This window comes from Lactuca saligna, chromosome 5 (genome assembly GCF_052625555.1).
Source record: "Lactuca saligna cultivar CGN05327 chromosome 5, ASM5262555v1, whole genome shotgun sequence".
NCBI classification, from domain to species: domain Eukaryota; kingdom Viridiplantae; phylum Streptophyta; class Magnoliopsida; order Asterales; family Asteraceae; genus Lactuca; species Lactuca saligna.
Window position 1 is genome coordinate 311,044,337 of NC_136421.1, and position 25,596 is coordinate 311,069,932.

The 25,596-nt window shown below is 37.1% G+C and overlaps 3 protein-coding genes across 4 annotated transcripts; 1 reads left to right on the top strand and 2 right to left on the bottom strand.

Annotated features, from left to right (window-relative positions):
* Positions 1 to 488: 488 nt before the first annotated feature.
* On the bottom strand, positions 489 to 2,161 carry LOC145048585 (Signal recognition particle, SRP9/SRP14 subunit). Its single transcript, XM_078997116.1, has 4 exons — positions 1,925 to 2,161; positions 1,749 to 1,817; positions 860 to 953; positions 489 to 740 (listed from the first exon to the last, which is right to left on the bottom strand). Exons 1-4 carry the CDS (start codon positions 1,994 to 1,996, stop codon positions 667 to 669), a joined length of 309 nt encoding a protein of 102 aa, XP_078853242.1. The 5' UTR covers positions 1,997 to 2,161; the 3' UTR covers positions 489 to 666.
* An 18,790-nt stretch (positions 2,162 to 20,951) lies between these two features.
* LOC145048587 (major pollen allergen Lol p 11-like) lies at positions 20,952 to 21,799 on the top strand. The gene has a single exon (XM_078997119.1). The coding sequence runs from the start codon at positions 21,146 to 21,148 to the stop codon at positions 21,671 to 21,673; it is 528 nt and encodes a 175-aa protein (XP_078853245.1). The 5' UTR covers positions 20,952 to 21,145; the 3' UTR covers positions 21,674 to 21,799.
* A 204-nt stretch (positions 21,800 to 22,003) lies between these two features.
* Positions 22,004 to 25,027, bottom strand: LOC145048586 (E3 ubiquitin protein ligase DRIP2-like). 2 transcript variants are annotated; one of them, XM_078997118.1, is made up of 8 exons: positions 24,813 to 25,027; positions 24,429 to 24,625; positions 23,698 to 23,797; positions 23,167 to 23,524; positions 22,679 to 23,082; positions 22,524 to 22,571; positions 22,365 to 22,437; positions 22,004 to 22,288 (listed from the first exon to the last, which is right to left on the bottom strand). In XM_078997118.1, the coding sequence occupies exons 2-8, from the start codon at positions 24,544 to 24,546 to the stop codon at positions 22,109 to 22,111; spliced, it is 1,281 nt and encodes a 426-aa protein (XP_078853244.1). In that variant the 5' UTR covers positions 24,547 to 24,625; positions 24,813 to 25,027; the 3' UTR covers positions 22,004 to 22,108. The 2 variants fall into 2 exon arrangements, with proteins under 2 accessions (XP_078853244.1, XP_078853243.1); XM_078997117.1 differs by having other exon boundaries at positions 22,679 to 23,085.
* Between the last annotated feature and the right edge of the window lie 569 nt (positions 25,028 to 25,596).

Sequence of the window (25,596 nt, forward strand, 5' to 3'; positions counted from 1 at the left end):
TTGCACTGCATCATTACCAACCAGAATGAGATGAACAAATCACACTCCAACATCTTGGCTAGACATCTACTTTGCGAGTGGGAGATATCATCCCATTATAGTCTTTTAAATAACTAAGTAACTAATTAGTCCAAACTCTTGAAAACTATGAATGCATTAACGGCATAAAAAAAAAAATCAAATCTTAATCAATAAACAATTGGTCAAACTCAGTTAAACTCAACTACAATGCTTTGTCCTTTATAACGATGCGCATGTAAAATGTACTATAACAATCTCAATAAGACAAAGATTGCACATAACACAAATCATATGGGATGTAACACAATATGTTCATCAAAATGAGAAATCAGTAATGACCAAATCATTCGTATCACAGTCTAAAACACCAACAATACTTATAGAATAGGCAACAACCAATCCTTTGAATTACTTCTCATAGATTCACTTTTGATCAAGTTTGCGATGTTAACAAGTTTGTACCAAAGTAATCCAAAAAAGCAACCAAAAGTCCAAATTATAATCTAAATTCATACAAGTCAAAATTACAATCTGTAAATCTGGGGAAGGGAAGTGGTGTTTTAATTTTTATAAAAAGTAAAAATACGCATTTTTGCATTAACAAGTCCAGAAAAGCAAGAAAAATCAAAAGGCTATTCCTATTTCCTATTGCTTCCTTCCTCTTCCTCTCTTGGGAGGCTGTGCTGTTTGTTCTTTTCCTGTCACTTCTGTTATATCAGCTGCACAACATAATACAATAGAATACTTATTTTCTGGCTTTTTATTTACATTAAAAAAAATAAAAACTAGAGAGAGAGAGAGAGAGAGAGAGAGAAGAAGGGTAATAATGTAAATATACTTTCAGGACCACGAGCCATGAGAGTAAAAAAAATGTTGTTAAGTTTCTCCATCTTCTTGGCATCTTGTGCTTGATCTGTTTTGAACTTGAGACACTACAACAAATTCACCCACAAATTAAATGGTAGCTTATTTCTTTCCATTAGTTTTATTTAAAAGAAATCCAAAATTATACTGCTAAACAATAATCGAATGCCGTTTCTTTAATTTTTTCTATCTCTAAAGTCAAAGTCGATCACTTTAATATGTTTAGATGCAAACCTACTTCTTGTATATAGATAACATCTTTTTACATCATTCTAATAATTATCACAACTTATATGATTTAGAAAAGAATCCAATTCCTTTAACCCCAAAAGGCCTAATATAACAAGCTTATCTTAATACACTTAGCTTTAAATGGAAGAGTGATACAACATTCCAGAATTTGTGGTTCGAGTCCATAATAATACATCCATCTCAGATTAAACTCTACTGTTTACACCAGCAGTAGAATAGATTATAGTTTTATCTCAAATGTTCCATAAAAATGAGCCACGCTTTGATCTTTTTGTGACAATTCTGATTGATGATACTGTGTTGTTTCAAGATTATAACAAAACTATTGCAAATTAGCACCAACACAAATACCTTTGATCATTGGTTGTTGGTATCATTTTTCCTTGAAAAGTTTGGACTTCATTTTGATTATGGAACAAATACTAGCATATTATCCCACAGTATGCGAAATCATGATAATTTCTAAAATTTATCAGCATAATTTAGTAAAATTTAAGCGTACAGACATATGAATACAGTAAAAAGCACACGCAACAACACTAATTTCTTTGCAATCAAAAAGCAAATTTTAAATGAGAACAGAAAGGGGAAAAAGGAAGCAACAGAATTACCTCTTTGTCATCAGTGACCTTGAGAACCACTTTACCTTCAGAATGTCTGTATTTCATCACATAACGAGTCTGTAATCAAAATTTCCAGTGAACGATGATTAGACAGAGATAGACGATCATGATTTAGATCCGAAATAGAAAACCCGAAGGAAAGTGAAGTAGATTAGTGGGTGTACTTTTTCCGGACTAGCGCGGAACAACTGGACGGATCTTTCGACAAAATCGTCCCATGATATAATGTACACCATTGTTCCGATCTTCAAAATTACGTGTGTAGGCGGAGTAGACTATAAACCCCTGCAACCCTCGACGGCTGTGATCCAGGTGGTCGCGAGAATTTCTGAAAAATATTCCAAGGGGGGTTTCTTAATTGAAGAGGGACCGTTGATTTGGGGGTGTTTCGTTAGGGTGGTTCTTTTGAACAGGACCGGGGATTGGACCCGATTGAAACGAAATTGAGTTGGAGTAAATTATAGAAATGGTCCTTTCGGTTTTCAAAATTTTGCATTCTTATTTTAAGTTTTATTTTTCTAATTATTCGGTTGTTAAGTTTGCATTTTGTTGTAGTTTTGTCTAAATTATGAAAATGCCCTTTCTAATTCTTTGTATCCTTTTCTTTTATATGTTTATAGTTAATAAATTTAAAAAATATGATCACCCCACCCTGTTTGCTCTTTTCCTATCATTCTCCAACCTATTTCTTGACAATTGAGTATTGAAGTTAAGCATACTTTATCTTTAACTTCGAGTTCTTTGAGCATGAGATAACTTGTTAACCGGAGTAATTATCGAAAGTATTGGGGATTTAAGTGAGTTAAGAGTCTTACGTCTTTCTTATTACCAATTTAATGTAAGTGTTCCATCTCAAATCGGGAAATTAAAGTTTTTGAAATCATTTCATCTACAAACAAATAATATTGCCGGAAAATTCCAGAAGAGATCAACAACTATAAAAACTCAAAAGATTTTACAGCATAGACTCATTAGAGATATGCACATTGACATAATAAGTTAGTAATAATACTAACTACCTAGAATAAATAGGCTTATTAGATTGCACACAATGTACAATCTAAAATAGTAATAATACTAAAAAAAGAGGTTAGTTTATTATTCATCGATAGTAGTTTGGTGCTTTAATTAGAAGCTATAAAAGAGAGGAATCAATTTTATAATAAGACATTTTGAATGGTAAACTTGGCCCTCTTAGCCAAATGGAAATGAAGACTAAATACCAAGACAAGTAGTCTTTTGTCAAAGTGTATTAAATCTTGGCATAAAATTTCTTGTATTGATGGCAAGCGAATTGATAAAGTTTCTCTCCCCGGTACGTGACTTATAATTTTAAAAATTGACACGGATTTGGATAATTGGAACAGAAATCTTGAAGGCTTGATAGAGAGAAATGTAGGGTCGGGTGATAAGACACATTTTTGGAAAGATATTTGGTGTGAGGGTATTTTTCTTAAAGATGCTTTTTTGACTTTATATCGTATAGAAGCTCAAAAAAATTGTTTGATTAAGGAGAAATTTCACAATGTGATTTAAGTAGCTAAAACCGGGATTGGTTGAGAAACCCAAGGGGTAGAGAATCTGATTCTCTGATGGAGTTGTCTAAGAAAATAAAAAATGTGTCGTTATCTGATGCAACTGATTCTTGGATTTAAAAAGGAGATGAGTCCAAGATCTTTTTTATGCAATCTTTGAGAATGATTATGGCAAAGGTTGATACGAAGGTTGGTTCTAATAGTTTTTTTTGGGTTAGTTGGGTTCTGATCAAAGTCAATTGTTTTGCATGGAGACCTTTTTGGATAAGTTACTTGTTGCTTACAATCTTACTAAAAGAGGAGTAAACTTAAACCCGACCCTCTGTCCCTTTGTGTTAGTTCAAATGAATGTGTTGATCACCTTTTTTTATTGTTCCTTCACGGTTGACGTCTGGAATTAGTTGCAAAAATGGTATGGATTGTTTCCTTTCTCTCTTAGAAACAGATATGGTCTCACGACCATGTTGGTGAATTCGAGGCGGAGCAAAAAATGGCTTAAGTTAAGGTGTGATTTGAGTTATTTGGAAGACGAGAAATGACATATTGTTCAAAAATGTTCGTGGATACCTGATGAAGACGACATATGATATACAATTAATTTACTTCAAATGGTTAAAACATAGGTCTTCTTTGAATTCTTTAGACGGAACAGGTTGGTATTGTTCTCTTAATTTTAGATCTTGTATTTTATAATGTTCTAGCATCTTGCTATTTTTGTTTTAATGATATTTGTTGTCGTTCGAAAAAAATGACTAGCTAATTATCTATTTGATTAATAGAAAATTATGTCATTATTAAAAATCAAGTTATTCCTTGATTGATAAATTTGAGGATAAACTATATAAAACATATATAGGCCCCGAATCATACGAGAAAGACACGTTAAATTTGTTCTCTTCTCTCCTTCTTCCTTTTCAACTAAAATCCTCAAACCATAAGCTAGGGTTTTAAGTTTTTCTTATGTTCCAAGTAATTGACACCTTGATACTTCTCTTTTGTAACGTCCCATTTTCACAACAAAAAAATTTCATTTTATTTAAGTAAAGCCTCCAAGCCATCAACTCATTATGAAGAAAACCGTTTATTCCCAAATACATTTATTGAAAATTAGAGTAATATTAAAGTGCATAATCTTTATTGGTGCTGATGAATGTGTACAATTACACATTCGCCTTCCCATGACGACCAATGATACCTGAAACAATAAACAACTGAGTAAGCATAAAGCTTAGTGAGTTTCCCCAAAATACCTTATATGATAAACATACAAGCATGCATAAGGGAAGATAATCTGTAACATCCCGAATTCAGGTGTGTCTCTTAAACCCTTCTCCTTTTTCCAAGTTGTCAAAGTAAGCCTTAAATGAGTTTTTGGGCTTGTGAGTACGTTGCGCGTACTTGCGCGCTTAATTTTGGACGTGGACTCGTCTGGGTACGCTGGGCGTAGCGGGCCCAGGTGTAAACCCTAATTTGGGGCTTGTGCACTATAAAAGAAACGTTATGGCCTTGGCCTCAACCCCATTTCAGAGAGTGAAGCCCTAATAGAGAGTCATCCTTCGTTTCTAGCTAGTGTGTTGGTGTTCTAAGCTTCAAAGTGTCATTTCTAGGTGGTGGAAGAGAAGAAGAGGCCATTTTGGAGGCTAAGAGTCGTAGGCAAGATTAGATTCGAGCTTTTCAGAGGTTGGGGCTTCTTCCTGAGGTAAAAAGCTCAAAGCTTGACTTGTTATTTGTGTGGTGTGCTTCTTGGACCAATATTTAGGGTTCTTAGTCCCAAGATGGAGACTTTATGAGCAAATGGTCTCCATTGGCCCAGATCTATCATATTTCTGGACTATAAGAGTTGTATGCTCATAAAAATGCAATCATGGACGTGGATAATGAGCCCCGCGTACTGCCTTCTATTGACTTCCGTTGACTTTTAGGGTTTTGGTCAACCCTTGGACTTTTAGGGTCAGGGAGGGGTAAAATGGTCTTTTACCCTTCTATGGAATTGTAGAGTTGATTTAATCTAGCCTTATGAGCTATTATTTATTTGAGAGTGTTGTTATGTGATTAGGCGGGGGCTAGATCAGTGTGTTCGAGTGCGAGATTATCCGAGATACCCGATGTGAGTCTTCTCACTATACTTTACCTAGAGTGGTACTTAGAGTTACGTGACAGAGTATTTCATATGTTATTTATATGATGTGATACACTTCATTATTTCTATGTGATTTATGCTATGTATGTTTCAGATTTTACAGAGTTAGAACCGAAAGGTTCATAGAGTTAGGACCATGGGGTCTACAGAGTCAGGACCAGAGGGTCCACAAAGCTATAGCCTCGAGTGGCTAATATGTGTTATATGTGGTATTTTGGGGAACTCACTAAGCATTTATGCTTACAGTGTTGTGTTATGTGTTTCAGGTACTAGTGAGGATCGCAGGAAGGCGTCGGCATAATCAGTACACACACGAGGAGTTTTTATGCATTATGATCTTGGGAGTGTGTGTCTATGGTTGTTATGTGATACAATGGCATTTTTATAATATTTATGAATGAAAGTATGTTTTTGGAAAATGTAAAAATTGTTTGAAATTTTTGGGTGTTACACAATCATCGGACTGGAATGCCTAAGGTCTGTTATCATACCTCCTCATCCAACCGCTCATCCCGAGCCTCCATGCCTACGGCTTATAGCTAGACCGCACTGGGTATCTTGGCCTATAACACACAACAAGATCGCCTCAACCCACTACTATCATATGTCGACCTATAAACAAACAAGGATCAAGTAGGCACATAATATAAGCAAACAACAATCATACAGCTCACTACCACCTACTAGTCCCCACACTTCACACTATCCTGCTACCAACTAACCTCCATGAAGTGCGTAACCATAAGTAACCAGAGGTGAGATAGCCACCCAAATAGATGATCCTACTCTAGAGCCACAACAAAACAAGGAACAGGCAAGCAAGATTAGATCAAGAGTTCTCATGCTATCCCAAATGACAACATATAATCCCAATGACACTCCACTAGATGATAACCAACAAGTACATGTAAACATGTAGATCTACACATCACTACCTCATAGCGACATCCTATATACGAGGATACATATCTAACATATCACTAAATCACAACAACATCTTATATACCAGGATACATATCTAATAGATCCTTACACCATAGCAACATACTAAATACCAAAAATACAAGGAATACATAACCGTACATACTCAGATGTGAGATAGACACCCGGATAGGTGATAATGCTCCAGAGCCACAACCAAACAAGGAACAGGCAAGGAAGCCTAGATCAAGAGTCACTAGTAAATCATATATGACTATATACAGTCCCCATGACATCCCTCTACTAAAGATAAACAAACTAGTCAGTCGGGATTGGTGTCTTCGACCTATAGGTAGAACGAGGCAAAAGTCACCAGAATCGAAGAACTCTGAAACACTGCGATACAATCTCTTTTCACCACTGCATGCTACCACGAATCCACTAACACCAGAACCATATATAATCTCAATCACTAGCCCAGAATCCTTAAGTTTGGCCTGAGTTCAAACTTAGTCAAAAAGTCAACAATCAGCGACAGTCAACAAAAGTCAAAGTCCAAGGTTGTTGAGTAAACCCAATGTACGCGGTCTGAACCCACTCCTTTATTAAGCACTTTATCACTTAAGGTCTTTTGTCTAGAAATTATATATAGACTAAAAACATCAACTTAAGTAATAAAGTTTCCACCTTTATGACTTTTCTTGGCTAGAAAATGTCCAAAAGCTAAAACCCTAACTTATTAGTTATTAATCCATTAAGACATCACAACTCTTGAATGGAAGGGATCCAAGAACCAAGATCACATTTTTATGGTTCCTAATAGCTCCATAATGGATAAAATTTCCAACTTTATCCATTAGGATGATCCAAACAACCAAGATCTAGTCTTTAAATCTCGAAGGGACCCAAAAAATGCATCTTTATATACTTAATCCATTAAGTGCAAGTCTCTAATCTTCAGATTTGAATCAAAATGATGTATAGATCGATAAAGTTTCCAACTTGATCCATAATAATGTCTCAATATTTCAAGTTATAAACTTTATTACACGAACATAAACTAAATGACTAAGATAACTTGCATGGTTGAAAAGGAAGGAAAAAGATCAAAACTTTCCTAGTCCAATAGGTCCAAGAAAACATTATAAATTGATCAAAGGGGTGTTGGAGTCCAGATCTGAAACATACAATGCTTGTGGGACCTTGGAGAGTAATAAAGTTGAAAACTTTATTCCTAACTCTCACTAAAAACTCATTAAAATGGACCAAAACACCAAATACACTTAAATCCAAGATGAATATGCAATAACGCTTGAAACTTTATAACTTCCAAAGCTTTAAAAGGTAGATGTGATGGGTTATGAGCATTCTAACACTCCTATGGTGTACATGCAACCTTATGTGCTTTGGATCTATGTTTTCTCTATTATACATGCATACATTCAAAATTCCAAAGCATCATCCTAACTAGCATATTATGAAGCAACTATACTATAAAATTCTAGTTAGATGACATACCTTTTGATGGAGCTTGAAGTCTTGAACCTTTAAGAGTTTAGTGCCCCAAGTTTTGCACCTCAAATGGTTCACACAACACCACCAATGTAACACCCATAGATCATGGCTAGTCAATTTAGAGACAATGAGCATCAAAAATGACTTTTTGATGGAAGATTATTTAAAAGGAGTAATTTTAACTAAGTTGTAGTATATGTTACAAGGATTCCGTACATATAAAGAATGCCGAAATCCGAGTCATAACGAAGAAGTTATGACTTATCGAAGTTTCGCGACTGAACCGGCACGACACAACGTGAGTTAAATAGTGAACTTACGATAGAGTGATATTTGGCCTTAGAGATCTAAATGAAAGTTGTAGAATACGTTAAACCGAGAGCGTGCATGAAAAGAACGTCCAAACGTGACTTCGTATGAGGAAGTTATGGTTTTTTTAAGTTTCAACTTAGCAGTATGCAGCCCGAAGTTCGAATATGAGATCGACGGATTTCTAGCCGAAACAATCTAAATGAGAATCGAAGATCTCGTCGATAGTAGTTCAACGGTAAAAAGACAGAAGAAAACGGATGTTGGATGAAGAGGTTATGAGTTTATAATGGAGTTTTCCTATCCCGGCCTACTAAAAATAATATAATAAAAATAAAGTCAAAACTAGACGACGGATTCTAAACAAAGTTGTAGAGCATAGTCTCACCTACGCGTGGATATAAAGAACGTAAAAAACGGAGCTCGTATGAGGAAGATATGATTTTTTGAAGTTTTTAAATAATTAAAATATATAAATAAATTATTTATTCGGATAATATCTGAATCCGTGACTCACCCATCTGATCCGAAGGGTACGCCCCGCATAACCTTTGAGTACGCCCAGCGTACTTCGGCGTTGTGTGGTTCGAGAGAGAGCCGCGTAGCACCACCCAAAGTTTGCCACGTAGCAGTCTTATCCGAACTACGCCCAACGTAAGGCTTGGTACGCCCAACGTACGCATGAAAGAGGCATTACGCCCCGCGTACTTGCGAGTTACGCCCAGCGTAATTGCATGGATCAACACCTGTAAATAGAACTTAAGGGCTGCCGAGTTTTGTTGCTCATTTTCTTTCCTCTCACTTCTTATTCTCTCGTTTTACATGCAAAATATACCCCCGAAGCCCCAGTATTGTCTTGAGACCCGAAGCAAGTCCCGAAGCCCCGAATATCTCGAGAAATATAGTTTTCGAGCCAAAACTCTTGCCGCGTGAAGCCGGTTTTGGAGAAAACGTCCCGGTTTCACCACAGAAGATTATTTTAAAAGATGAGGCGTTGTCTGATCATCGTCTTATCAGGTGAGTGTATAGTCCATTTCATTTCACGATTTTAATACAAGTATTTTTTAATGTATTAAGTATATGTTTTAAGTGAGTGTGTAGTTACTTTCTTCTAACACATAGATATGAAGTATTTGCTATGAAATACGTGTTATGTGTTTATATATTGTTTGTTTGTTTGAGATGGATGTTGGATGAATGTTTTATATAGGTTTGTATATGATTTAAACTATATATGTAATTTATATCTATAAATATGTTGGGTAGAACATGGGTAGATTAAATAGTTGGTGTGTGATGAAATATTAGTTTGAGGATGAGACGAAAGATGATATAGATCATGAGATGAGGGTGACAAGTGAAAAATGAGTGAAACCTTTACCCAAACGATGGCCCCCATCATTCAACAGAGTAGGGATGACAACCACAAACTATTCTAGACAGTCCAGTGGAACACTAGCAAGCTCGCAACTTGTAGGTGTTGTGGACTTGATATTCACCGGTGAACTCTAATAAAACGATGGTACCTATGGATTCAGTACTGTGTAGATGAACTTTGGTAGCTATGGATTTAGTACTATATAGAGGAACTTTGGTAGCTATGGATTTAGTACTGTGTAAATGAATGATGGTAGTTATGGATTTAGTGCTATGTAGTTGAACCTTGGTAGCTATGGATTTAGTATCGTGTAAATGAACCTCAAGCAGCAATTCCTTAGGTCAATCCTTAGGAACGAATGAATGAAGGATAGTCGATTCTTCGGGTAAAACCTTAAGAAATAAAGAAGATAATGGGGATGAGTAATTGGGTTGATTGTTTGATGATTGAATATAATAATTATATTATTGTGGGTTCAAAACCCTATATGCTCACCAGACTCCCAAGCCTGACCCACTCTGTGACATCCCCAAAATCACGGCCAGAAAAGACCGATTTTGTTTATGCTTTATAAAAATCAGAGTACTTCATTTTATAAAAAGGTTGCGGAATTTGTTCCCAGAAAAACATGGTAAATACGTTATTAAAACATTTTCGAAGAAACGTATTTATTTCATTTTAAAACGTTTGGGATGTCATCGTTAATACAGGAACATAAGCATAAACAGAACTTACAATTATTCACACTAGTGGTCTACATCTCTTTAAGTCTCTCAGTGTAATGTCACTTCATATCAACACCTGTGATATAAATAAACTGAGTGGGTCAGGTTGGGAAACCTGGTGAGCACATAGGGATTTCAATCCCACAATGTTATACCATATATATAGTTTAAAATTCACAAAATATACAGTTTCACCATACATATATATAAACAACTCTTATCCCACCCCGTCGATCCTCGCAACGAGGCTATCCATACTCTCGGACCTAAGATTAGTCGTTTTACCTACTCCATACTCTCGGATCAGAAATGAACGAATTTACCAAATCCATACTCTCGGACTAGGGACGAATGACTAATCCATACTCTCGGATTAAAGATGAATGCTTATGCCTAATCCATACTCTCGGACTAGGGACAATAGCTAATCCATACTCTCGGATTAACGACGAATGATTATGCCTAATCCATATTCTCGGACTAGAGACAATGACTATGTCTAATCCATACTCCCGGATAAGTGACATATACTAACTTCTATTCTCTGAGTTTAACTCACTTGTACTCGTAAGAATATACTACCCAATATTCCTCATATTTAATTTAGGTCTACTCTTTATCCTAAATTATCAAATATAATCAGGTATGTTCTTTAACAGGAATTTCAAGCAACATCAATTAACTCGCACATAAACATATAATTAATACTTCAATCAATACTTGTATTAAAATCATGTTCATGAAAGGGACTATGCACTCACCTGAGAAGGTGGTGACTCGGTACTCGGACAGCGCTTCGTTTACTTTAAAATAATTTCCTTCGACGAAACCTAGTATTATCACCAATAGATTTTAGTCTATTATTCGCCGAGACTAATTAATAGTCTAGCTATTATTACTATTATATAAGCGTTAAAAAAATACTTATATAACCCATAATAATAGCCCAAGTATTTATTATATGTTCTTAATAACGTTAATATAATTAAATAAAAACTATATTAAAAATAGCGTAGACGTAGCTCACTTACAGCGGGTTTTATAGAAAACCAGGCTTTGCTTGGAGCAGCGTTTACCAGCCGAAAAGCTCTTCTTCTCGGAGCCGTCGAGCACTCCGGGGCTTCCACCTCGTGCTAGGGAGGTTCCCTAGGCTTTTCGGGGGATTTCGGGGCTAGAGAGAGGTTCTAGAGAGAGAGTAAAGAGAAGAAAGAATGGGAAAGGTGTGAAGAAAATGAGGGTGGGAGAGGTGGTATTTATAGGGTGAAAATGGCTGAACTTGGTGCCACATGTCACCATCTAGTGGCAAGACTTGGGGAGAAAGCAATGGGCAAGATTGTGCCACATCACCCATTTTCGCACAACACACTTCCGACTTCTAAAATCCGTAACTTTCACATACGACCTCCGTTTTTGACGTTCTTTATATCCACGCGTAGGTAAAAATAATATCTACAACTTTCATTTTGACTCCGTCGGCTAATTCTCGACCGATCTTAAATTTAACAGTACGAGGTGTTTAGACTGTTAAATGACCGCGAAGAATTCGTAACTTCTTCATACAGACTCCGTTTTCGTCTGTCTTTTTACCGTTGAGTTCCTATTAACGAGATCTTCAACTCTCATTTATTTCACGTAAGCCAAAAACCGCTCGAACTAAAATTCGAGTTTCGGGCTGTACACTGCTAAGCCGAATCTTAGAAAAATCATAACTTCCTCATACGAAGTCAGATTTGGGCGTTCTTTTTATCGACGCTCTTAGTTTAACATATTCTACGACTTTTGTTTAGATTGCTAAGGCTAAAAAGTCTTCTATCGTAAATTCACTATTTACGTCTTCCGGTGCCGTGCCGGTTTTGCCGTAAAACTTCGGCGGGCCATAACTTCTTCGTTATAACTCGGATTTCGGCGTTCTTTATATGTACGAAAACCTTGTGACATATTATAAAACTTGGTTAAGACTATTCATTATAAATAATCTTTTGTCGAAAAGTCATTTTTGACCACTATTGCCTCTAAATTGACTAGCCCGGATCTGCGGGCGTTACAATTATCTCCCCCTTAGGATGATTACGTCCCGGAATCATCAACGAAACAAGGATCGTATAATGACTCCATACATCATCTCTTCATCCTCGGTAATAATTATAACTTCTTTATTCCTTCAAGTCTATCTCTTAGACTTATTGACTGTAAGCAGTACTTGATCGTGCATCTGCTCTCTACCTCATATTAGACTCCAAATTATGACCTATCATCATGTGATGTACGTTTAGACTCAGGTCTCTTAAATTCTAAAACAGACTAAGCCTTCCTTCATGTTCTAATGTGATATAATCATACTTTAACATGTAGCATTTCTAGCTACCATCGAGCGCGATACTTCTATTGATCGCTTTGATTTTTAATCGTTTGGTTTAAGTCGGACGCTATATCAAACTTGGTTCTCTGAACCACGTAATCTACTCATCGTAGTCGGAATCAAGGTGATATGACCACTAGGGTCGGGATAACAACAATCTTCTTAGTCATTACCGAAACAATGGTAACGACATACTTGAATAAAACGAAATCAATTACTGGCTTCTTGGTAACCTTGTGAATTTCCCTGATCCAAGTGTGAGTCCTCTGCTTCCGGTAGTATAGGCCTCTACTACCATTCACACCTATTCATACTCGTCCCAAGTATTATCCCGCAGTTTTTCCAAGTCACCATATAAGAAAACCATACAACAACTTAACACATCAGATAACAAAACAAAGGTTTTATATTATTTCTTGAAACTGTTACATAGGTGTTCAATTTCACCCTAGACTATGCCTCTAACGGGCTACATCGTGAGGTACTATCTACACGATTACTCCATAACTCGATCCTTGGATGTCAAGCCTTCACTCTTGAATCCTTGCATTGTCATCTGTTTCGTCAAGGATCATTTGAAATGCTCTCGCCTTTGGCTTTGGTGGCACATTTGGCTTTGTAGCCCCTTCTCTCTTTGGGCAGTCTTGTTTGAAGTGTCCTTCTTCTCCACACTTAAAGCAGACTTCTCTCTTGGTTGTGCATTCGCTGGCGTAATGACCAGTCTTCCCGCATTTAAAGCATGTCGTATATTTAGAGCATTTCCCGATGTGCTTCTTTCTACACTTGTCACACCATTGCGTTCCTTCTTCAAACTTCGATAATTTTCTCTTCTCGCTGGACCTTGAAGATCCTTCAAACTTTCTCTTCTCGCCAACCTCCATCTTGCTGGAGGCTCTTCCCTTGATCATATCTTCGACAGACTTAGCAGCCCAGATAGCTGCCTCTAGAGTAGGTGCTTGACGCACTGGCACCGCGTACTCCCATGGAAGTCCTTTTACGTACTTGTCGATTTTCGTCAGCTCATCCGGAACAAGACGCAAGGCGAACTCCATCTGCTCTGTGAAGTTGTTGGTGTATTCATTGATTGACATGCTTCCCTTCTTCAGGGTTAGAAACTGGTTCTCTAGCTCGAGCAGGTTTTGAGCTGAGCAGTACTTTCGTTTGAATTGCACCAGAAATTCTGCCCATGTCAGTTGCAGAGGCTCATTAGGGCTCAGAGTCTTCCCCAAGGTATTCCACCAACGTACAGCACCTCCTCGAAACTGACGCACTGCAAATGTGGTCTGTAGCTTCCCTCTACAACCGCATGTCATGAAGGCTAACTCCATCTCCGAGATCCAATCCATGACCCCGATCGGATCCTCCTTTCCAGTGAAAGTCGATGGCTTGCAAGTCAGAAAATCCTTGTACTTGCATCCATTCCTCTCGACCTCGTCATCTTGGTTGTTTTGTCGAACTATTGGTGGGTTGACTTGACCAACAGTCCCACTGTAGTTTCCTTCCTCAGTCTGCCCTTCGTTCAACTCGGGCTGTTCGATCTGAATAGTGGCTTCCTCACCATTTTGCTGGAGCAAACGTCTAGTTTCCTCCATTTGACGATCCAACATCGCTTGGATCATCGCTTGCACTCCGGCCATTGTGACTGGCTCAGCGGCGGCTTCCATCACCGGTATTTGCTCAATCACTGGGGGTTGGTTTCTGTTCCCATTTGCATTCACGTTTCCGCTACGGGTTCTTGCCATCTTTATCTATACACCGAATAAGGTGAATCTAGATCTTTACTTAGGATTGACGGTTAAATCATCCTTATCACTCCGAAACGTTTATATGCTAGTTCTAATATCGTAATCGTACGTTTAGAATCCTAAACACATAAGGTTTCCAGATCCGGTCGGCAACAGACCATAGATCCGAACAACTAACAGCATATCAGGCACAAGTATTTAGCACATAAAAGCATTTTAGGCATAATTCCTAAAATAAGCTAGTGCTCACACCTCACAATCATCGCTTAGCATTCTAAGTTTAAGTCTAGAAATAAATCCATATTCCTAGTTCGCTTAAACTAATGCTCTGATACCAACTGTGACATCCCCAAAATCACGGCCAGAAAAGACCGATTTTGTTTATGCTTTATAAAAATCAGAGTACTTCATTTTATAAAAAGGTTGCGGAATTTGTTCCCAGAAAAACATGGTAAATACGTTATTAAAACATTTTCGAAGAAACGTATTTATTTCATTTTAAAACGTTTGGGATGTCATCGTTAATACAGGAACATAAGCATAAACAGAACTTACAATTATTCACACTAGTGGTCTACATCTCTTTAAGTCTCTCAGTGTAATGTCACTTCATATCAACACCTGTGATATAAATAAACTGAGTGGGTCAGGTTGGGAAACCTGGTGAGCACATAGGGATTTCAATCCCACAATGTTATACCATATATATAGTTTAAAATTCACAAAATATACAGTTTCACCATACATATATATAAACAACTCTTATCCCACCCCGTCGATCCTCGCAACGAGGCTATCCATACTCTCGGACCTAAGATTAGTCGTTTTACCTACTCCATACTCTCGGATCAGAAATGAACGAATTTACCAAATCCATACTCTCGGACTAGGGACGAATGACTAATCCATACTCTCGGATTAAAGATGAATGCTTATGCCTAATCCATACTCTCGGACTAAGGACAATAGCTAATCCATACTCTCGGATTAACGACGAATGATTATGCCTAATCCATATTCTCGGACTAGAGACAATGACTATGTCTAATCCATACTCCCGGATAAGTGACATATACTAACTTCTATTCTCTGAGTTTAACTCACTTGTACTCGTAAGAATATACTACCCAATATTCCTCATATTTAATTTAGGTCTACTCTTTATCCTAAATTATCAAATATAATCAGGTATGTTCTTTAACAGGAATTTCAAGCAACATCAATTAACTCGCACATAAACATATAATTAATACTTCAATCAATACTTGTATTAAAATCATGTTCATGAAAGGGACTATGCACTCACCTGAGAAGGTGGTGACTCGGTACTCGGACAGCGCTTCGTTTACTTTAAAATAATTTCCTTCGACGAAACCTAGTATTATCACCAATAGATTTTAGTCTATTATTCGCCGAGACTAATTAATAGTCTAGCTATTATTACTATTATATAAGCGTTAAAAAAATACTTATATAACCCATAATAATAGCCCAAGTATTTATTATATGTTCTTAATAACGTTAATATAATTAAATAAAAACTATATTAAAAATAGCGTAGACGTAGCTCACTTACAGCGGGTTTTATAGAAAACCAGGCTTTGCTTGGAGCAGCGTTTACCAGCCGAAAAGCTCTTCTTCTCGGAGCCGTCGAGCACTCCGGGGCTTCCACCTCGTGCTAGGGAGGTTCCCTAGGCTTTTCGGGGGATTTCGGGGCTAGAGAGAGGTTCTAGAGAGAGAGTAAAGAGAAGAAAGAATGGGAAAGGTGTGAAGAAAATGAGGGTGGGAGAGGTGGTATTTATAGGGTGAAAATGGCTGAACTTGGTGCCACATGTCACCATCTAGTGGCAAGACTTGGGGAGAAAGCAATGGGCAAGATTGTGCCACATCACCCATTTTCGCACAACACACTTCCGACTTCTAAAATCCGTAACTTTCACATACGACCTCCGTTTTTGACGTTCTTTATATCCACGCGTAGGTAAAAATAATATCTACAACTTTCATTTTGACTCCGTCGGCTAATTCTCGACCGATCTTAAATTTAACAGTACGAGGTGTTTAGACTGTTAAATGACCGCGAAGAATTCGTAACTTCTTCATACGGACTCCGTTTTCGTCTGTCTTTTTACCGTTGAGTTCCTATTAATGAGATCTTCAACTCTCATTTATTTCACGTAAGCCAAAAACCGCTCGAACTAAAATTCGAGTTTCGGGCTGTACACTGCTAAGCCGAATCTTAGAAAAATCATAACTTCCTCATACGAAGTCAGATTTGGGCGTTCTTTTTATCGACGCTCTTAGTTTAACATATTCTACGACTTTTGTTTAGATTGATAAGGCTAAAAAGTCTTCTATCGTAAATTCACTATTTACGTCTTCCGGTGCCGTGCCGGTTTTGCCGTAAAACTTCGGCGGGCCATAACTTCTTCGTTATAACTCGGATTTCGGCGTTCTTTATATGTACGAAAACCTTGTGACATATTCTAAAACTTGGTTAAGACTATTCATTATAAATAATCTTTTGTTGAAAAGTCATTTTTGACCCCTATTGCCTCTAAATTGACTAGCCCGGATCTGCGGGCGTTACACACTCAGTTTTCTTTGCATTACAGGTAATGGCACGAGAGCATAGGTTGGCTGACATAACGAGAGATTTTGGATTATAAGTCAGTAGTTATGAATAACTGTTGTAAGATCTACTTTGTTCTGTTTATGCTTTTGGTCTGTATTGAACATGACATCCCGAGATTTTGTTATATAATGAAAATACATTTCTTTAAAGAAATGCTTTGATAAATTCTTATCATATTTTTGTTTTGGGAACAAATTCCGCAAATGTTTTCTTTAAAAGATTACTCTGATTTTAAAAACAAAGCATAAACAAATCGGTCTTTTCTGGCCGTGAAATTGGGGATATCACAACCAACATTTGGAATAACTTGAGAAGTAGGATACTTGTACCAAAAATCGGCTAGCCCTCTTTGTATATGCACCAGTACCAATTTCATGAACTAGAGGGGTCCTTATATAGTGTGGCTTAATTAGAGTTACACAATGTAAACCCTAATGTGCATGACCTTCCATATTCTTCATGCTCCATGGGTTAAAACCTCGATGGAGTATCCATGGGTTTAACCCAACATGAAGAACTATGGATCATAAGCCCACATATATAAGAACGAATGATTTACATAATCAATCCTCATATATTTAATTAGTCTCTTTTGATCACAAAATTAATTCCAAATTAATTCTTGATCAATACTAATTAAATAATATGATTATGTATTAATATATTAGAACTTATAATATATTAACAAATCATAAGTATCCTTTTTCTCATTTGTCTATCCAATTGTTCTAATGTCATGCAACCCAAATGGACCAGGCTACTCTCGGGTCAAGTACATACCCATTATAGTTATGGACTTAGACATCTAATCCGATAGTCTCCTACTTGGATAAGTCTAATAACTATTAATGCAGGTACAACTCCAACCCGACTAGCAATTGTAGCTCTTAAAGAATAGATGTCGAATGTTGTGGGACCAGGTGTGAGACTGTTAGTCTCCGCATTGGATTTGGGATTTTATATCTCAGTTTATCGGAAGGTTATCGTGGAATCATAAGATTTTGGATCGTGCGAGTGCGAGTCTTTGGATTTTGGAATACGAGTCATTTTTTGGGTTGGCACAAAGAGTATAGACTCGCTTTGGGAGTTGTCTTTGTTTATATAGAAGGACTTATCATCAACAAGGTATAGTCAAGGATATTGTCTACCAAGGGTATCGGTTGGATAATTTAGGATCGAAAGGATGTCTTTCAGTTCAGCTTGCAGAGAGAGGATCTATTGACTGGGTTTCGCAGGTAGCATTGGAAGATCTCTATGAGTATGAGTAAGCCTCTATGATGGATCGGGGTTTGAGAGGAATTGGTCGGGTTTTCTGGTTGCCAGGAAGGTGGTAAGGGGTGATTTCAAGGACGAAATCTAATTTAAGTGGGGGGAGAGTTGTAACACCCTATTTCAAATCATTTCATAATTTTCCGGCCATGACCCGAAGATTGATTATCATAAGGCTTCGGTCCTTGGGGGAAAGAGAGATTTAGACCCCTTTGGATGTGAGTAATGTAGATTAGGTGATCTGAGAGTTCGATTGGTGCTTTGGAGACCAAGGGTATAATTGTAAAATGATAGTTCGGGCCTTTTAGGAAAATTGGATTTACGTTCGGAAAGTTTTAATGGAAATGAGAGTTGATATGGTTGTAGAGCTTCTCATTACCTTTCCATGGATATAAGGATCATCAAAATCTTAGTTGAAACGAAGAATATATGACCATTTGAAGTTAGGTCGGTTTTGGGGGCTTAGTCTAGTAGGCTGGGCGTACTAGGCATACCTGGAGTATGCTGGTGTGATAGGCATACCTGGTGTACGTCGGGCGTACGCGATGAGTGTCCAAACCCTATTTTCGTGGTTTAAGCCCTATTTAAGATCCTTAATTTCCCTAAACCCATTCCTCCACCTCTCCAACACCCTCCTTTGAAACCCTAACCCCATTTTGAGCCTTGTGAGCAAAAAGAAGGTGTTTTTAAGTGCTTTGGAATGTTCTTGATGCATCTTGTAGAAGAAGGAGTTCATTAGTGAAGCGTTGGTTCCATTAGAGCTTGTAAATCTAGACTTTGTTCACCTTTAATCTTTCTTCTAGAAGTATAAAGTTTGAATCTTGATGATGCATTTGATATATCTAGCTAGTTTTGGGTGTTATGAGCTTTTGGTCACTTTTGTGCATAAAGTTTAGATCTTGAACGTTTTTGACCTTATTATGGATAAAGTTGAAAACTTTATCCATCTAAACATCATATTGATTCAGATCTAGAAGCTTGAGACTTGGACTTAATGGATTAAGTTGGGAAAGATGCATTTTTGGTCCCTTTGAGACTTAAAGACTAGACATTGGTTGGTTAGACCATTCTAATGGATAAAGTAGGAAAGTTTATCCATTGTAGAGTTATTAGGAACCATAAAAATATCATCTTGATGGGTTTTGTTGAATCATGCTTAAGTTGATGTTCATATTGTGGGTTTAGATGGATAATAATGGGTTTTGGATCCCATTAAGTCATGCAAAGGAGTAAAGTTGGCGACTTTATGGATTAAGACCTTATTTAGAGGTTAAATTTGAGTTTGGATGTTTTGGTCTTAAGCATTAAGTTCTTAATATAAAGTTTTGGTCATCTAATGAGTAAGTTGTGCGTATGTATGCATACGCTCATCGTAATGCATGAAGTCCCCATCCTTGAGCTTTAGCGAGTTGTACCTTGTGATTCAGTGAGCCATACGTGGGGCGTACAAGTTGGGTACGCAATGCGTACTCGTGAGGTTTTCTTTTTTGCCTTTTGGGCCTTGGGTCTTTTGGAGTTTGGGCCATAGGTTATTGGATCAGTTATGAGAAGGATAAAATGGTCTTTTACCCATTGGAAGTATAGAATATGGTTTGGGACCTTAGATTTTGAGAAATTGTATTAAATTATTGATTAATGATATTTTGGTTATGTTCAGTGTGAGGATTCCGATAACAGCAACATGTGTATTCCGGTTGTCTCGGATTAAGGTGAGTCTACTCCCAGTGTTTAGTGGGTCAAATGTATCAATGTCAGCCCATGATTTGTGGTTATTGGTTTGCTAGTTGTCTGTATGATCTCGCATGTGTTATATGTATATCGGGCGGAGCCTGATTAGTATGTTTATGGGGCCTATCGCATGTTATTAACAGATGTGTTCCGGACGGGGCCTGATGGTTATGGGGCATTGCCCATTGTATGTTTGATATGTATGGTATGATGTATTTTGGAAACTCACTAAGTTTCGTGCTTACAGTTTTATGGTTATGGTTTGAGGTACTTACGGTTCGAAAGGGAAAGATCCGGCTTGATCGAAGCGCATCCACCCATGTTTTCGTACTTTATGATTTTGGGATGTAATTAGATAATTGTTTTTACTTGATATGTTTTTGAATGATTGAAAATAATAAATGATATTTAATGCGGTATCATGTGTAACGATGCGGCTTAAGCTTCATTTAAGTTGTATCTTGATTTATCATGACAATAAATAGAAGATGAAGAAGAAAGAGAGTGGAAAATGGATTTAATACACACGTATACAATTTCTTTAGTTTTGGCGATGAAATGCCGAAAAAGGCTTGTTTTCACAACATGTTGTCCGCTTTGCCGTCCACTTCCTGAAGTCTTATATTATGTGTACTTAATATCGAACACGTCCATCACTAATGAAAGATAAAATCAAATTAATAACTTACAAATAGTATTTTAAACTAACTGGCATATGTTGGCCTATCTACAGACACATATCCCATTAATGGGGTTTATTTACCAACATCCAACAAATTTTGTGTTTTTTTTCGAAAATAAAAGTAACGATTTATATTAATACAAAGTAAACAGCAGTTAGTTTGAGAAAATCCAAACTCAATCTCAATCAAACCTTTTCAGATTTGGTTGGTTGTTGATTAACGTCCCTCCCACCTAGATTCGTGGTTAAAAATAAAAAGGGAAAAGGGATTTTTGCAACATATTTCTAAAATTAGAAACTGAACCACCATTCCCGCCTTTTCCTCTCGACCTCCTCCTTCCCTGTCAAAAACCCAACCCCTCCTACTTCTCATTCCAGTCCGACGATCTCAATTATCGCCACAATTTCATAGTTTCAGTTTTCCTAAAAAAGAAAAAAAAAAAAATGGCAAATTACGCCGCCTTCATGACCCTATCTCTCTTCACCATTATATTAATGTCCATAGCCGATCCCGTGGCTTCTAGGGGCAACAACGCCGGTTCCGCCGGATCATCATCATCAGGAGAAGCGTTTGTGGTGCAAGGCAAAGTTTATTGCGATCCTTGCCGGATTCAATTCCCGACGAAAATCAGCTACCCTATTCCCAACGCAAAGGTGGTCCTGGTGTGCCGGGCTCGTGAACAATCAGGTGAATCGTATAACGTTGAGGGAACAAGCGATGCCAGCGGCATGTACAGCATCACCGCCACCGGTGACCACGAGGAGGAGATCTGTGACGTTCATGTTACGGAAAGCCCTGACAGTAAATGCCCGGAGGTGATGGACGACGAGAGAAGCGCTAGGGTTTCATTGACGGATAAAAACGGAGTTAGAGGCAACATTCGCCCGGCGAATCCGATTGGATTCATGGTGAAGGAAGTTGATCCTCGCTGCAAGGAGATCCTCGCCGAGATCGGTATCATCGGACTTTAAGTTATCTCGATTCTAAATTTTAAATTACTTGTTGCTTTTACTGAAATTTTATTATAATTTTTTTTTCTTGAGGAAAGTTATTTGTAAATTCTCAAATTAATTAATAGAAATTTTTATGTTCTCCAATTACTTAAATACAATAATAGATTTCAAAACTGGCCAGTTTTCCAAAATTTGAACTCAGTCGTACATATTTACCAAATGCCAAATACATACATGTAATGTTTTACAACATTAGGGAGGCATGTGAAAATTCAGCAAATCGAACAACACACATTGAATCCAAAACAAGGGAAAAAGATAAAGAGTATTTGAACAAAGAAAAAAAAGTAACAAACTTGAACAAAATTGATAATTTTTGTAATCTGATAAAATAAGTATTAAGTATCAAGTATTAAGTAGTAGGCGGGGAGATAAAAATGAATAATTAATATTTTATGGAGGATTTGGGTTTGGGTTGGGTTTTTTGGCATATGAGATTTCCATGAGAAATTGGTGTGCAGAAGAGCCAATTTTGGCTGTAATGATGTCTGGATGGGCTTGCAGCCACAGGTCCATCAGATTCCGTAGCTGCAGTGTCGGCACCACCCGCTCCCCCATGCATCGAAGCTCAACCTACGTATAAAAATAAAATATATCAATTTACATTCTTATTTCTTATGTATAAAAATATAACATATAAATTAAATACCTCATGTTCGCTTGGAAGTTCCAGTTTGTTCATCACCAGTTTTTGGATAATTGAAACAGGTACATTCCCATCACTGTACAATCAGTATATTCATATTCATATTCATATTCATATTAATCCACACAATCACTTGTAAATTTGTAATCAAAACTCACTCACTTTAATTTCACATATCGTCCTTCTATCTGCCTCAACGGCTCCCCTTCCCTGTAAGCCAACCATTACAAAACCCAAAATTAACATCAACTCTGAGAGAGATTCAGAGAGAGAGAGAGAGAGAGAGAGAGAGAGAGAGAGAGAGAGAGAGTCCTGACTGTTGTTGAAATGGCACCAACTGGAACCAAATAGGATATGGTCTTTTAGTTTTCTCCCTAATAGCAATACTACTATCCACCACAGGAGAATCAGCTGACTTGTTTTTGCGATTCCTACGCATCTTTATAATAGGAGGTGTTGGTGTTACAACTTCAGTAGCAGTGACTTTATCTTTATCATCATCTTCAACTTTATTACTTAACTCATCTTTCCCTTTGGCTTTTCGTTGCACATGTCCTCCTTCGCTTTTTATAACACAAGCTTCAGATTTCACAACAGCAGAAGTAAGTTTGGATGATTTACTCCTATTTGCTGCTTCCACAAGGTCATTTAATGGCTTCCAGTCCCACGCTTCACCTTCACCCTCTTCTCTTTCATCATGGTTACCAGTTGAACAATTCTTCTGCTGCATAATTCATTTCTATCTCTCATTAACAAAATACAGTATAGGAGTATTGTTATATGTTGTTAAATTGTTTAGCTATACCTGCTTTGAGTTGTAATTGTGGGTGATCTTGTTTGAAGTTTCATGTGAAGTGGAACTTTCTTCCATGGAGATGGAGTCTTGTTGTTGTTCTTGTTGTTTCTTGAGGAGGGGTTTCTCAATGGAGAAACTGGAGCCACGTGATTTCTTCCTTGGGGTTACTTTTGACCTTTTGCCAGTCATTGTGATTGTGGTTTTGGTTGGTGTTTGTGGTGAGGGTGAGACTCTTGGAGCAGTGACAACCAGTGATGAGAGTGATCTCTCTTTCCTCCTTAAAGGCACCACAACTTCAGGGGCCTTCACCCTTCTCCTTTTGTATGGCAACATTTTTGCTCTCAGATCTTGTAAATTATGGTCTGGCCTGTTCTTCATAAATCAATAGTTAACTACATCTTACTTTACAAACTAATAGTATTCAATAACATCAAACTGCAGCCCTATTTTTGTTTTTTTTCCCATTAAGAGTAGTCTTAACGAGTAAAGTCAAGTCCACATTAAGTCAAAAAGAAACATCAAAATAGAGAGAGAAAGTACCTCAATTTCTCCAAAGGCACACATCCAAGATCAATATTGCATATTGGACAACATTCAAGCTCTTCTTGTGAGAGCTTCTTACGTATACATTTCCTGCAGACTGGATTATGTCCAAAAAATAAATTAAAAGTCATCCATTTCTCAGAGTTTTAGTAGAGACTGAAATCCAATACAAGTGACAACATGTATGTTACAAACATAAAAGCAAGTGATATTTTATCCTTAAGAAAAATAGTTTGTATAAACAGAACTGCAGAAGCCAATTACAAGATGCAATATGAAATTTTGGGCACAAGCAATACTAACAAGGGTATACTGCAAAATTAGGGGAATTCAAGATCTTTCCCCCTTTTTCTAACTTCTGCATTTAAAAGATTCGAAAAACAGGATAATGACAGTATGCTGAAATTTTCATCTAGCAAACACAAATTTCCCCAAAACATGCACGTAACAAAAGTTTTTATCAATTATACCAATAAAACAAAAATCAGATCCTCTTGCATCAATCAGTTAGCAATCTTCAGTCTCTAACAAAATCTACTTACATTAAGAATCATGTATGATAATAAATGAAATTATACCGAGATAACCATTAAAAGAACCCAATTAAGAGCTCAGATACCAGAACGCACAAAGTAAAATTCACACTTGATAGCAGTCATGATGATTGTAAGGAGTGAAAATAAGATAAGCGGAAGGGAGAAAACGTAAACAGATAGAGAAATACTTACATGTATGGAGACATTCGGAGATAGTGGTGGCATCCCTGAAGAGCTTGTTGCAGATAGGGCATCTCATGCATGCCGCTATCTCATCTCTTCGTACTTTTACCACCAGATTACTCGACATCTTCAACACGAAACACCTAGCAATTAATCAAACACCTGGTATCCCTCTTCATAAATACCCGCGATAAATCACGTAGTACCTAGAACGAGATGCATGTTAACAACAGTGTTTGGGCAAACACAGGGAACTTACGTAGGTAGTAGGTAATTACACGCATTGAAACGAGATCATAAGCAATTGAACAAACTGGGAGTCACTAACATATTTGCAATCAACACGAGATACACATAGAAACACATGGTTATGGATGTAAAAAAGCGACATACCTTCGATCTAGGGAGATGGGGATTCTGGATTGTGAGATTGAAGAGATTGGCACAAATAATCTGTGGATGAACGACGTGGATTGGTCATTTGTTCACGAATTTGGACAAGAGGCGTTGCTGGATCATCTGTTTACAAATCGAAATCGGGAGTTTAGAGAGAGAGAGAGAGTATAGAGAGAGAAAGAACAGTAGAGAGACTCCTTAATAGCAAAATAGCATGGACCGAACAGTTTATTTGGGTTATATTATTTTTATTTAAATTAGAAAACAAATTTCCATATAACAATGTAGTTTATTAGTTTTAAGTTTTAAACAAATTTTCATTATATAACAATAAATAATATAACTACCAAAATCAGCTTTTCGATCCAGTAAAACATTTTTAACTAATGATTCATCTAATTTTTAATATAAAAATAATTAAAAGTTTAAGACTGTAATCTTCCTTTAAAATTCATATTGGGAGAAAGTAAATAAATAATGCAAGGCTCAGTGATAAAATGCGCTGGCGAGTGAATTATACCCTGCACATCTTCTTTTACAGTTTTACTGTAATGCGGCGACGTGCGATTTCGGACATCGAGTGCCTAATGTGTTGTGGCGCATGTTAGCAACAAGCCTACAAGTGGAATTGAAATTACGACGTGTTGTGTCACACCTAATCATTCACCGCAATATATTATGCTTTCTATGTTTTGTCCGTAATTTAAATTGATAAAATTTCATTAATGGTCCTTGTGGTTTTCGAAAATTGGAAATTTCAGGATAACTTTGAAACATATTA

What these genes read in the sequence shown, in the direction of transcription:
- LOC145048586 (XM_078997117.1), bottom strand. Translation starts at nt 24,546, where the DNA reads ATGTCGAGTAATCTGGTGGTAAAAGTACGAAGAGATGAGATAGCGGCA. An exon ending in ACAATTACAACTCAAAGCAG is followed by an intron (nt 23,086 to 23,166) that starts GTATAGCTAAAC and finishes TGAATTATGCAG; the next exon opens with CAGAAGAATTGTTCAACTGG. An exon ending in AACTTCCAAGCGAACATGAG is followed by an intron (nt 22,289 to 22,364) that starts GTATTTAATTTA and finishes TTTTATACGTAG; the next exon opens with GTTGAGCTTCGATGCATGGG.
- LOC145048585 (XM_078997116.1), bottom strand. Translation starts at nt 1,996, where the DNA reads ATGGTGTACATTATATCATGGGACGATTTTGTCGAAAGATCCGTCCAG. An exon ending in AGGTCACTGATGACAAAGAG is followed by an intron (nt 954 to 1,748) that starts GTAATTCTGTTG and finishes AATTTGTTGTAG; the next exon opens with TGTCTCAAGTTCAAAACAGA. An exon ending in CATGGCTCGTGGTCCTGAAA is followed by an intron (nt 741 to 859) that starts GTATATTTACAT and finishes TATGTTGTGCAG; the next exon opens with CTGATATAACAGAAGTGACA.
- LOC145048587 (XM_078997119.1), top strand. Translation starts at nt 21,146, where the DNA reads ATGGCAAATTACGCCGCCTTCATGACCCTATCTCTCTTCACCATTATA.